The sequence below is a fragment of the Prionailurus bengalensis genome, chromosome C1 (genome assembly GCF_016509475.1).
Source record: "Prionailurus bengalensis isolate Pbe53 chromosome C1, Fcat_Pben_1.1_paternal_pri, whole genome shotgun sequence".
NCBI lineage: Eukaryota > Metazoa > Chordata > Mammalia > Carnivora > Felidae > Prionailurus > Prionailurus bengalensis.
In genome coordinates, this window is record NC_057345.1 from 16,531,232 (window position 1) to 16,545,508 (window position 14,277).

The 14,277-nt window shown below is 43.4% G+C and overlaps 1 protein-coding gene across 1 annotated transcript in view; it reads left to right on the forward strand.

The window, feature by feature from the left end:
- ZBTB40 (zinc finger and BTB domain containing 40) overlaps positions 1-14,277 on the forward strand; it is a 78,169-nt gene that overhangs the window by 32,616 nt on the left and 31,276 nt on the right. The window contains exons 2-3 of the mRNA XM_043574048.1: positions 7,243-8,007; positions 8,943-9,076. Coding sequence (XP_043429983.1) covers positions 7,311-8,007; positions 8,943-9,076 — 831 coding nt within the window. The 5' untranslated portion in view covers positions 7,243-7,310. The remainder of the gene's footprint in view (positions 1-7,242; positions 8,008-8,942; positions 9,077-14,277) is intronic.

Genomic DNA, 14,277 nt, shown 5'->3' on the forward strand with positions numbered 1-14,277 from the left:
GCTATCTCTTTGTCATTGATTTCTAGTTTAATTCTATTGTGGTCTGAGAGCAGAGATTGTATTTCTATTCTTTTTAGTTTGTTAAGGGAGTTTTATGGCCCAGAATTGGTCTAGTTGGGTGAATGTTCATGTGATCTTGAGAAGAATGTCTAATCTGCTGTCGTTAGATGGAAAGTCTATCAATGCCCATTACACCCCGTTGACTGATAGTACTGTTGACTTCAACCGTGTCCTTACTGAAGTTCTGCCTGCTGGACCTGTCCATTTTTGATAGAGGGATGTTTAAAGTCTCCAGCTATAATAGATTTGTCTATTTCTCTTTGCAGTTCTTTCCCTTTGCCTTGTTTTGATACTCTGTTGTTAGGCATATGCATGTAAAAGATTATTTCTTTTTGAAGTATTGACCCCTTTTCTATTTTGTAATGCCCCTCTTTATCCCTGATCGTTTTTTTTTACTTTGAAGTGTATTCTGTCTGAAATTAATATAGCTACTCCTGCTTTCTTTTGATTAGTACTAGCATGATATATCTTTCTCTGTGGATTTACTTTAAGTCTATATGTCTTTATATTTGAAGTGGGTTTCTTACAGATAACATAGAGTTTGGGTCCTGTTTTTCAGTCTATTCTGATATCTGCCTTTTAATAGGTGTATTTAGACCATTGATGTTTGAAGTGATTATTGATATAGTTGATTTATATCTGCCATATTTGTTAATGTTGTATATATGTTGCCCTTGTTCTTTGTTCCTATTTTTGTCTTCCGAGTTTTTTTCATTCTTTCATGGTTTTTAATTGAGTATTTGACCTGAGTCCGTTTTCACTTCTTTCCTAACATATCGGTTATACTCCTTTTCAGACTTGTTTTAGTGGTTGCTCTGTAGTTTGCAGTATACATTTATATCTAATTCAAGTCCACTTTCAAATGACACTATACTATTTCACAGGTACTGCAAGTACCATATATACTAATAAAATAATCCCAATTTTCCCTTCCCATCCCTTGTATCACTGCTGTCATTTATTTGACTTATATATATGTAAGTATATCAAGACATAAATATACATAATCAAGTAAATTGCTGTTATTTTGAACAGTTATCAGTTATATCAATTAAGAATTAAGAAATAAATGTTTTATTTTACCTTCACCTGTTCATTCTCCAGTGCTTTTCATTTCTTTATGTAGATTCAGATTTCTGTATTTTATCGTTTTCCTTCTCTCTGAAGAACTTCTTTAACATTCCTTGCAAGGCAGGTCTAATGGCAACCGAGTCGCTCAGTTTTGCTTGTCTGAGAAAGGCTTTATTCCCCCCCTCACTTTTGAAGGGTAATTTTGCAGGGTACAGAATTCTAAGTTGGTTTTTTTCTCTTACACTTCAAATATTTTATTCTACCTTCTTCCTGTTTGCGTGGTTTCTGAGGAGGAATCAGAGGTGATTCTTATTTTTGATCCTCTAGAAGTAGAGTGGTCTTCCTCCCCACCCCACCCCCCTTTATTTGGAGATTTTTTTTTAAAGTATTCATTTTCTGTAGTTTGAATATGATATGCCTAAATGTAACATTTGCTGCTTACCCTGCTTGGTGTTCTCTGAGCACCCTCAACCTGTGGGGTGGTGTCTGACATTGATTTGGGGAAATGCTCAGTCATTATTATTCAAATATTGCTTGTGTTCCTTTTACTGTCGGCTCCATCAAATATCCCCACTGAACATGTTTTACCTTTTGCAGTTGTCTTGCAGTTCTTAGATACTCTGTCCTGATCTTTTCACTTTGCTTTTCAGTTTGGGACGTTTCTATTGTTATATCAATCCTCAAACTCAGAATTCTTTAAAAATTTTTTTTTTATGTTTTATTTGTTTTTGAGAGAGAGACAGAGTGTGGGTGGGGGAGGAGCAGAGAGAGAGGGAGACACAGAATCCGAAGCAGGCTCCAGGCTCCGAGCTGTCAGCACAGAGCCCGACATGGGGCTCGAACTCACAGACCGTGAGATCATGACCTGAGCCAAAGTCGGACACTCAACTGACTGAGCCACCCAGGCACCCCCAAACTCAGAGATTCTTTCCTCAGTTTTTTCCAGTTTTCAATGAACATATCAGAGGTATTCCTAATTTCTGTTATGTTTTTGACTTGTAGCATTTTTTTTCATTTTTTCTTATTTCCATCTTTCTTCTATTGTTCATCCTTTCTTGTGTGTTGTCTACTTTTTCCATTAATGCCCTTAGCATATTAATTGTGGTGTTTAAAAATTTTTGGTCAGAGTGGTGCATAGGTGGCTCAGTTGGTTAAGCATCAAACTCTTGATTTTGGCTCAGGCCACGATCTCACATTTTTTTTTGAGTTTGAGCCCTTCGTTGGGCTCTGCACTGACAGCACGGAGCCTGTTTGGGATTCTCCCCCTCTCTGCCCTCCCCACCCACTCTCAAAATAAATAAATAAACTTAAAAAAAAAAAAAAACCAGGGGCGCCTGGGTGGCGCAGTCGGTTAAGCGTCCGGCTTCAGCCAGGTCACGATCTCGCGGTCCGTTGAGTTCGAGCCCCGCGTCGGGCTCTGGGCTGATGGCTCAGAGCCTGGAGCCTGTTTCCGATTCTGTGTCTCCCTCTCTCTCTGCCCCTCCCCCATTCACGCTGTCTCTCTCTGTCCCAAAAATAAATAAACGTTGAAAAAAAAAATTAAAAAAAAAAAAACAAAAAAAACCAAACAACCAAACACTTCTTGGTCAGATAACTCCTGACATATTTGAGTGTAGTTCTGATACTTGTTTAGTCCTTAAAGCTGTAATTTTTGCCTTTCAGTATGTCTTGAAAGTTTTTCTTTTTTCTTTTTTAGTTTTTTTAATGTTTTTATTTATTTTTGAGACAGAGAGAGACAGAACATGAGCAGGGGAGGGGCAGAGAGAGAGGGAGACACAGAATCTGAAGCGGGCTCCAGGCTGTCAGCACACAGCCTGACACAGGGCTCGAACTCACGGACTGTGAGATCATGACCTGAGCTGAAGTCGGATGATTAACCGACTGAGCCACCCAGGTGCCCCTTGAAAGTTTTTCTTGAAAGGTAGACATAAAGTACCAGGTAAAAGGAATTGTGGTAGGGGTGCCTGGGTGGCTCAGTTGGTTGAGTGTCCAACTTTGGCTTAGGTCATGATCTCACGGTCCGTGGGTTCAAGCCCCGTGTTGGGCTCTGTGCTGTTAGCTCAGAGCCTGGAGCCTGCTTCCGATTCTGTGTCTCCCTCTCTCTCTCTGCCCTTCCTCCATTCACACTCTGTCTCTCAGAAAATGAATAAATGTTAAAAATAAGTAAATAAGTAAATATATATATGTATATACATGTATATATGTATATGTATATATGAATATATAATGAGTGAGCATTTATATTTATGTAAATATAAAAAATATGTGTGTGTGTGTATATATACATATGCACACGTATATACATACATACATACAAAGAAATTGTGGTAAATAAGCCTATAGTTGATGGGATGGTAAGGTGCAGGGGAGGAAGTGTTTTATAGACTGATGATTAGGTCTCAGTGGTTTGGTGAGCCTGTGCCCCTGGTCTGTGAACTTCACCAGTGTTTTTCAGAAACCCCCCCGCCCCCAACATACATCTTGGGGCAGGATGGCTAAAAGTGGGGTGAAGTATATTTTCCTTCCCCCAGTTAGGTATGAAGCTGGTAAAATAGTTTCTCCTGAAACTAGGCCTTGTTAAGAACAGAGTGCTCTGGTATATTTAAAAATGGTTAGTTCCCTCCCTTCCTCTGCCTGAAGCAGGAGGAGGTTTTTCTCCTATATTCACCCCTTAGAGCTCCTGCAGGTAGAACTCACAAAATTATGACTTGGTCCCTCTGGAGTTTTTAACTCAGACTTGTCCAGCCTGAGCCTGAGGCAGTTTGTCAATTTCATTTTTTGTTTTGTTCCTGGTGTGGTTCCCACCATGTGTCTGTTGGTGGGGTTTCTGTTCTGAGAAGTTGAAATTCTCCGAATCTGCCTGTCTTTCTCTCCAATTTGGGGGATAGCAGTTTTGCCCTGTGACCTCGGTTCTCTGACAGATCTAAAAAGAGTTGTTGACCTTTCCATTTTTTTTCAGCTTTTTACTTGTTGTCAGGATGGAATGGTGACTTCCTAAGCTCCTTCCATGCCCGACCAGAAACCAGAACTTGGAAATATTTATATTTTTATGTGTCAGCTTCAAATGTGGGAAATTAAAGAAATGGTGGTGGACTAGAAGGGGATCATCCACAATCTTGCTAACAAAGGCAACCAGTGTTATTCTGACATTTGTCCCCCCTACCCCACCCCCTGGTCAGTGCACTTTCTTTTCCTTATCCGAGTGAGATTATACAGTTTGGCTATGGTCATAAGATCATGAAACCCAAAACTGAAGTGGATGTCCTCGTCCCTAAACTTTTCTTATGTTGTCTGGATCATCTCAGCATCCACCTTCACGTACCATACCAGGACCTGGGAGCTGTCTCTCTCTTCCCTCGCATCCGCTCAGACTCTTAAATCGTGACAGTTAACATTTTCTGAATATTTTTGGTTGTCTCTTTCTCTCTCTTCTCTTGCCACTTTTCCGGGTCAAAGCCTTCATTGATTTATCTCTGAACTCATGCAATAATAGAGCCTGTCTCCAGCATTATCTCCCTCAATTCTGTGCAAATGTCACTTAGATGATACATTTAAGATGCCTCTCTGACCATGCAACTTCCCTACTTAAAGCCTTTGAAACCCTTCAGTGTTCCTCATTCCCTTTCAGATAAATCCAAGCTCCTAAGCATGGCCCATGTATCTGTGGCCACACCCCCTGCCAGATTTAGCCCCTGATGCTCCCTGTCCAGTATCACTGACATCCTTACAGCCCCCCCCTCCTCCCCTTCCTCACCACTGCTGGGGATGTTTTCTTGTTCATGTGCCTCACGCAGGCTCCCTGCTTCGAGCGCCTGTTGTCTTTCACGGTCTTCCCCTCGTCAGTGCCTACTCATTTATTCAGGCCGGTCAGCTCCTCCTCTAACTGCCTGACCCCCCTGTTCCGAAGCTGGGTTTCTGGGTGCAAATCTCTGCCATTAGCTTTCCTTCCATTCGTTTCTTCATGCCACCATCTAATCAACAACATCGTTTGAGGCAGAATTTTAAGCTCTGGGATATAGCAGACGATTTTAACAAGTTCCTTCCCTAAAGGAGCTTACGTTCCAGTGAAGGGAGATACATGATGATGAGTAAAGATACATGTCATAGGTGATACCGCTATGCTGATAAATAGAGTAAGAGGAATGGAATGGAGAAGAGGCTCCTATTTAAAGGACATAGGGAAGCCTTCAGTGGTGATGGGGCCTTAGAGCAGAGACCTGATGGAAGTGAGTGAGCCACGCACACGTGTGGAGACACCTGCAGATGAACATGCTTAGTGTGTTCCGTGATCGGCGAGGAAGGCAGTGTGCTTAAGGTGCAATGAGCGAGGGAGAGCGGGTGGAAGGTGACATCAGGGAGTTAATGCCAACCAGGTTATGAGGAGGAATGTAGGCCATTAGGAGGACTTTGGCTTTTGGCGTTTACTCTGAGACCAGAAGCCCAGGAGGCCTTTGTGCGAAGAAGGGACGGGATGTGGCTGTGTGCTAGGAAGACCCCTCTGACTCCTGGGGGCAGTGCTGGAAAGAGGCAGAGGCATGGAGACGGTTAGAAGGGATCGCTGTCGTAGTCCAGATAATAGGGGACGGGGGCTTGGACTGATCAGAGAGAGCCAGTGGAGGCAGCGGGAAGTGATTGGGTTTTGGATATGTGTTGAAGGTAGAGCCAACAGGATTTATAACGGATTCCATACGGAGTAGGAGGAAAAGACGGGAATCAAGGTTGACTTTTGAGTTTTGTTCTGAACAGCTAGAAAGACAAAATTGCCATAAAATGGGAAGGTGGCAGGGGAGTTTTAGATACAAGTTGAAACAACCTCTCAGGCCTCCGATTGGAGATGCTGAGTAGGTAGCTGGAGGTGTGCATCTGGACTCCAGAGGAGAGGACTGAGCTCGAGATGTCACCCTGCAAGCTGACAGGATAAGGATAAACTGCATAGTCAGGATTTGTTGACATTTATTTTTATTTTTATTTTTATTTTTATTTTTATTTTTATTTTTATTTTTTTTCAACGTTTATTTATTTTTGGGACAGAGAGAGACAGAGCATGAACGGGGGAGGGGCAGAGAGAGAGGGAGACACAGAATCGGAAACAGGCTCCAGGCTCTGAGCCATCAGCCCAGAGCCCGACGCGGGGCTCGAACTCACAGACCGCGAGATCGTGACCTGGCTGAAGTCGGACGCCTAACCGACTGTGCCACCCAGGCGCCCCTATTTTTATTTTTTAACATTTATTCATTTTTGAAAGACAGAGAGAGACAGCGCAAATGGGGGAGGGCTAGAGAGAGAGGGAGACACAGAATCAGAAACGGGCTCCAGGCTCCGAGCTATCAGCACAGAGCCCAACACGGGGCTCGAACTCACTCACGGACCGCGAGATCATGACCTGAGCGGAAGTCGGCCGCTCAACCGACTGAGCCACCCAGGTGCCCCAGGATTTGTTGATATTTCAAAAGTGTGGAATTAGATGGGACAGAAGACAGGAGGAGAGATGACTGAGTCCTGGAATATTCCAAACTGTAGAGGCCAGTGTGACCCAGAGGACCCAGCAAAGGATGCTGGGTGGTGAGGTCACAGGAGAACCAGAGAGAGCAAGAGCAAGTGAAACAGGTGTTTGCAGCGGGAGGGAGTGATGACCCGTGTCCTCTGTTGCACATAGGTCAGATGAGATGAGGACAGCGTATTGAAAATCCGTTTATGTAACCGTATGAGCGTTCTTCGTTTGGCTGAGAACTCACCGGAAGCAGGGGCACGTACCGCTCTGACACGGGTGGTACGCATATGCTGTTGAACAGCTGTTTTCCTCAGGCTGGTTCTCTCACTACCTCTGAGCTCCAGTCTCATCTGTCAAATGGGGAAGGTTTCCATTGAGTCATTGTGAGGATCCCGTGAGAGCTTCCAGATGAAGCGCTAAGCGTGGTCGCTTCCATGTATTCAACGCGTGACGGTTACCGTCATGAATTTAGCGTACCTGGCGCGGCGCCCCTCCCTGTTGAGAAACGTTTGTCAAATGCACGAGTGAGTTGCTGTTTGTCTGACTGTTTCGTTCATGGCGTCTCCCTTTGTGCCGGTGAGGTATTAACGTGGCGCTTTCTGGGTTTCCCTGGGATGTAGCGCCGATCCGCAGAAAGCGGATTCCGGAAGAAGAGAGGGGGAGACGTCCTCGGGGCAGAGCTGATGCGATGGAGCTCCCCAACTATAGCCGGCAGCTGCTGCAGCAGCTCTACACCCTGTGCAAGGAGCAGCAGTTCTGTGACTGCACCATTTCCATTGGCACCATTTACTTCCGGGCCCACAAGCTCGTCCTGGCCGCGGCCAGCCTCCTGTTCAAAACCCTGCTGGACAACACCGACACCATCTCCATCGACGCGTCTGTGGTGAGCCCCGAGGAGTTTGCCCTCTTGCTGGAAATGATGTACACTGGCAAGCTGCCTGTGGGCAAGCACAACTTCTCCAAAATCATCTCTTTAGCCGACAGCCTGCAGATGTTTGACGTGGCCGTTAGTTGTAAAAACCTTCTGACCGACCTCGTAAGCTGCTCCGTTCAGGGCCAGGTGGCGAGGGATGTCTCCGCACCGTCCTCAGAGTCATTCAGGAAGGAGCCCGAGAAGCCCGAGGTGGAAATCCTTTCCCCTGAGGGTGCCGGAGAGCCTCATTGTTCCCTGGAGGATTCTGCCCCTCCGGGGGGCCCGGTGAAAGCCGAGACCGATGAGGCGGTCCATATGGCTGCAGAGGAGATGAGCGTGGGTCCTTCCACTGCCCAGGAGATTCTGGGGAATGCAGACGCCCCGGTGGAGACTCCTCGTCCCGCTGAAGTTTGTTCCCCCTCCCCTGCCGGACAAGCCTTTAGTGCGGCGAAGGAGGCGAGCACGGAACCAGGTAACATTCACGTAATAGTTGTTTTGGGATCCGTCCCTCTGTTGTCAGTTACTATGTTCAGTGACTCTTGTGGATTTTTTGTTTCTTTTTTTAAAGTTTGTTTGTTTATTTTTGAGAGAGAGAGAGAGTGAAGGGGAGGGGCAGAAGGAGAGGGAGAGAATCCCAAGTAGGCTCCGGGCTGCCAGTGCATAGTGAACCCGGGGCTCGAATTCAGGAAATGTGAGATCGTGACCTGCGTGAAACCAAGAACCGGACGCTCAACCCACGGAGCCACCCAGGCGCCCCATGAATTCTTTTGTTTCAGTGATGAATTTACTGAAGACCACTGCTAGATAGGCACCCAAAATCCAGTCCAGTCCCACACAGAATCCGAAGCAAAACTCCTCCTGGGGCATTCTTCTTTTAAAAATTTTTTTTTTTTTTCAACGTTTATTTATTTTTGGGACAGAGAGAGACAGAGTATGAACGGGGGAGGAGCAGAGAGAGAGGGAGACACAGAATCGGAAACAGGCTCCAGGCTCTGAGCCATCAGCCCAGAGCCTGACGTGGGGCTCGAACTCCCGGACCGCAAGATCGTGACCTGGCTGAAGTCGGACGCTTAACCGGCTGCGCCACCCAAGCGCCCCGGCATTCTTCTTTTAAAAGTGTTTGTGTTTTTGAGTGTTGGAAGTCTGAAGATGAACTACAGAGCAGAAAAGCAATACTGAAATAGTGATGTATCAGTTTTGATGTCTACCCATTATTCTAACCAGGATGAGGCTGGCACAAAGGAAAAAGCTGTAGGAGACACTGTTCTTTGTTACCCATAACTGATGTGTCAGGTGTCAGTTATAGATGCAGTATATGCCCTAAAGGTCATCAGCTTAAACTTTTAAAAATCACTTCGAATAATGAATCACTGATTGTTTTTTTATTATGTTTTGTTTTGCACTCAGAGTATGAGAGGAAACGCCGTCAGCTGAATTTTCTTCTAGAAAATGAAAGTATCTTCTCTGATGCACTCTTGGTTACCCAGGATGTTTTAAAAAGACTAGAAGAATGTTCAGAAATTAAAGGTGCACAGGAGGAGGTAGGTCCTGCGAGTTTTGTTTGTTTGCTGGTGTAGACAGCCTTCCATATGGGGCAGAACAATGAAAATGCAAAATACCTCAGGTCTCAATTTTTTCAAACTTAAAATTTTTTGACATTTAGTCTCTAAAGAGCCGTCTTGCAACAGTACTAGGCAATGTGCTTTCAAATCCTGAATCCCAGCTTTCAACCAGTTTTGATCCAGGATGCTTAACTGATCATACCATTTCCTCCTGATTAATCAAGGGTAAAATGAAGCAGAGGGTAGTCATGGATAACCCCAAATCAAGATCAGATGATAAAAACCAAAGCAGAACAACAAGAAATACTCAAAACGTGGCACGTCAAGGATTTAATGCAAACCTTACATAGTGAACTGTAGTCAGTGTTTAGGAATACAGTAGCCATTTTCAGACACAAAACAGTCATGGTGAACATTTGTTGAGTACTTAATATGCTACACTTGGGACACATGTTATCACATTTAATTCTGACAGAAATCACCAGGGTGGATTTTACTCTTTTCTAGCCCCATTCTATGGAAGAGAAAACTGTCTCAAAGAGGTAATATAACATGGCCAAGGTCACAGAGCTCGTAGGACTGAGCAGTAATTCAGACCAAACCACTTTGACTTTAGAGCTAGCTGTTCCTTTGCACACTGGGTTTTACTGCCAATAGGGTAAAAATGGTACACATTTGTCATGTATGTATAAATGTTTAAGAATTGCCCGGCAGAAAACCGCCCAATGGCTTATCATGCTCTTTTTCTTCGCTGACCTTTTCTCCTTTTCAGTATCTTGGTAAGACGCATCCCCACCTGTGGGCTTCCCACTACCTGATTCCTCAGATCTTGAACCTACAGGATTGATTCCACGGCCACTTTAGAACTCCTCGTGCTTCTCTCTTCACCCAGCCGTGCCTCCCGTGCTGAGAGGGGCTGGCACAGCCAGCGGGCACTGTGCCTGCAGGCTCATCTGAGGGGTGGAGTGGGGTGGGGGAGGCCTCCCATGTTGCTGTTAGTTACCATAATCCAAGCAGTAAATGTCTTCTACTGTTTAAGTATTTCCCCGATTCATAGCAAGTTACTTTAAAAAAAAAAAAAAATTCAAGGTCAAGTATTTATTTTGACCGTGGTTAATCAGTAGTTGGCTGTAAATTATTTTCTTGAGAGAGAAGCTTTTTATAAGACTGGGTTAACCCTGATGACTCTGGTAGGGAGGTTACAGGTTGGTATCTTGGTACAAATCCTTGGTATTCTTTGTACCGATTATGTTGAAGGACATTATGATTTTATATTTTTGCACTTGGATGTTCTCTTAACTGTTCGGTGTATCATTTTTGTCACTAGTTTGTCACCTTGATAGCTTATAGACACATCTCTTCATTTGTTCTCTTAGGACTTCCTCTCCACTTAATTTTGGTTATGGAGGAACAAGAGCATCCCTTAGACCAGTAACACCCAAATTTTTAGTGTTGCCTGTGGACGGACTTGCTTGAACTGTGTGTTAAGCATTTTTTTTCTAACACTGGTACCTAAAATGTGTGGCAAATAACAAATGCTCAAGAAATTTTTGCTGTACATGGTTTCATTCAACACTTTTTCCCCTCCTGATTCTTGTCCTAATCTTTTGATGGCAGTAACATTAATAATACTTTGAAAGAACACTGATTCACTGTTGGGGATCATTATAGGTTTATGTTATTTTTTCTCAGTTTTAGAGATGAGAGTAAGAGCTCTACAAATCACTTGGTGGCTGTATTTAAAACGGAATCTGTTATAGTCCATAATAAACCTTTCAGTTACAGAAAGAAAAAGAAAAACGGCTAAAGAGCATCAGATTAAATTAACATATAGAGTTGGTGAAGTGGGGGAGGGGCAGAGAGAGAGGGAGACACAGAATCTGAAGCAGGCTCCAGGCTCTGAGCTGTCAGCACAGAGGCCGACACGGTGCTCGAACCCGCGAACCAGAGATCATGACCTGAGCTGAAGCCGGACGCTTAACCGACTGAGCCACCCAGGTGCCCCATCTGTCACTTTTTAACTTCCCTTTAGACAGCTTTATTAAGGTATGATTGACATACAGCAAGATGTATGTATTTAAAGTGTGCAGTTTGATAAGTTTTAAAACCTGAAACCATCACCACAAGCAAGATATTGAACATATCCATCACCCTTAAGTTTACTTATGCCCTTGGGAATCCCTTCTTCCTTCTCCCCCGCCTCCTCCCTTTCAACTTACTCATCCCTGGGTGATAGTGACCTGCTTTCTCTCTGTAAGTGAATTTGTATTTTCTAGAGTATTATATACAAATGGAGTCATATAGTCAGTATATATTCTTTTTGGTCTGGCTTCTTGCATTCAGTATAATTCTTCTGGGGTCTATCGATGTCATTGTATGTTTATTCCTTTTTTATGCCCCAGCAGAGTTCCAGTGTGGATATACAATTACTTTATTCAGCTCTCCCGTTTGCTAGTGTTGTGCTCTCAAACAACTTAATCTCTATAAACGTTAATTTCTTAATTTGTAAAACAGGAATGTTATCACCTACATTACAGGATCGTTGTCAAATTAATAAAGATTATTGATGTAAAACTCACACTAAAATGTCAGGCACATAGAAAGAGCTCAATTGGTGGTGACTGCTGTTGTTTGTTTTTACATCAACTCTGTTTTTAGGCCTAGTTGACTTTGAAACCCGTTTTTTACTTAATGCCTTATAATATCCTCGTTCCATGGTCGTTTTCTCTGACACATGAGATGGATCGCTGTTTCTTTAAGCTTAATTTGCAAGTCATGCTTTCAAATAGGTACCATTACCCGCCTGGAAGTACCTTCCCGAACTGCAGGTGTAGCGTCTTGTACAAAGCCATCGGTCTCTAGGACAACGGGTTCAGTGTATATAAAAATTATCTGGTGTACTTGTTAAAACTTACACCTCCAAATCTCATTTCCAGAGGGTCTGATTCTTAGGTTGTGGTAGAGTTTGGGGAATCTACGTCTTTAACAGGCTTCCCGTTTTGCTGCTTTGGTATCTGTAGACCACATTTCTCAGAAGCACTGTCAGAGAAGTTCATGGCTCACACAATTCTTCATGTATGATGGCAGATGTCACAGTGTGCTGCTGCCTCTCAGTGATTTGAGGGCCCACCAAGCACACATTGTTCCCAACTGTTACTCTTTGCTTACCCCTGATTCAGCAAATATTTACTGAGCAGCTGGTAAGTGCCAGGCATTGAGCTGGTTGCTAGGAAAAGAAAAGGAAATAAGACTGGATCCCTATCCCTATAGCAAAGAAGTCCTGCCACACGTGTAATTATTTTTTTGGAAGTCCCCAAACTATGGGAATCCCCAGAAGGCCTCAGTATTGAAAGCATCTGCAGACTGTTCACTTGAAACATCAGTCTGCATTTCAGCTACAATCGTAAAGGTTGGGAGCTTGTTTGTTATTTTTCTGTTTAAACATTTTTAGCTCCCAAGGAGCTTTGAATGCTTTTTGTTGTTGCTATTTGGTTAATCAGCATAACATTAAGAAGACAGCTTAACATTAAAAATAATCTGTGCTTGGATGTGTAATTTTGAGGCTTGTTAAGGCTTGTGAGCATTCTGTTCAGATGGACCAGCCTGTTCCTTTTCTGAAACACAGATATAGGGTGTGTAACTGGCCTGGACTGGGTTTCAGGAAGACACCATCAACTAGTGTCCTGATTATTCTCTTTCCTGAGATATATGATGAAAGGTGGCAAAGCCATTCCCCGAGCGGTGATTGCGGCAACATGAGAGGAGGCCGGGCTGCTTGGGTTGTGTGCAACCAAAGCCAAAACTGATTAAGGAGAAATCTCTTGGGTGCTGGGATGGGAAAGTGGCTTCTGCCTGTCTTTATCTCAGTGTAATATTGCTGCCCATTAGAAAAAGCAGATCCTGACCTTAACAGGCTTTCTGGCTGAGCTGAGCAAAACCTCTGTTTAAAGGCAAGCTCGTATTTTTTTCAGCTGTAATGCAGGAACTTTTAATTGTCTTTTTTCCTTATTCCTAGCCACGTCCCTGCTTTTAATTAGTTTGTGTATATAGCAGAGTGAATCTATGACTAGAATAAGGAGATAACTTCTACTATTGATTTCCTTGCTGTTTGATCCACTTTTCTCCTAAAGTTCTAGAAAGACTCCCAAAGCTTAAGATCTAGTAGCATTTTTTTCTCCTTCAACTTTGTTTCAAAGGCAAACAAGTCTCCCATGTGAATGTGATGTTTTCAAACATGTCACTACTTTGGAGGTTTGTCAAGAAGTGCAGGTCTGTGTCTTGTGGACTGTGTTCACTGACATTGTAGGGTGACCCTGTTGAGAAGTTAATAGGATTCATTTTAAAGGCCTATGAGAAATGAAAATAAGTTGTTGTTTTTCCAAAGCTTCTCTCTGCAAATTATTAAGTCTAAGATATGCAGCCATAGGTAGAAGGGCTATTGGTTTTATGGCAAGGGAATTTCATGCAGTTAAACAAGTATTTATTAAGCACCTACTGTGTACCAGTCTATATACAAATCATCGGTACCAGGAGGAATGCTACAGATAGTCAAGATATGACCCAGTGTTCAAAGTGATGTTGATTCTAGTAAGTCCAGGACAATGCAGTGTAAGCGGATTTGGTTATACTCAAAGTCTATGAAAAGGGTTCCAGGTCAATGGAATCAGCTCAGTGTTTCCTCCAGGGAACTCTACTTCCTGGCCATGCGGCCTTGGGCAGGTTACCTCACCCCTTTGACTCATTTAGGTAGTTGTAGAAGTAATGCCCCCTAGGACTGATGTGAGGGGTTAGGGAGACGGCATATATGCACAGTGTCTGGGATGGTGTTGAGCTCGTGTGGTCTGTATCATTAGTGCCATCATCTGGCTCGGCATTCAAGGGAGGAGTGAGTGAACAAGAATACAGCATAGCTCAAACAGACCCAAAGGCAGTAGGCAGACAGTTGGGAAAAATAAGTAAATTCAATTAAAACACCTTCGTACAAGGCAAAGATTAAATTTTTAAAAGGAAACTGTCCCATCTTTAAATCTACTGACCTGTAATTCGTTCATAAATCGAAGTACTCTATGAATACATGTGTGACCATAAATTGATATGAATTTACTGAAGTACCTTTAACTCTAAGAATCCAAGGAATTCCAAGTGTATGGTTAAAGAACAAAACCTGGTTTTCGGTTCAT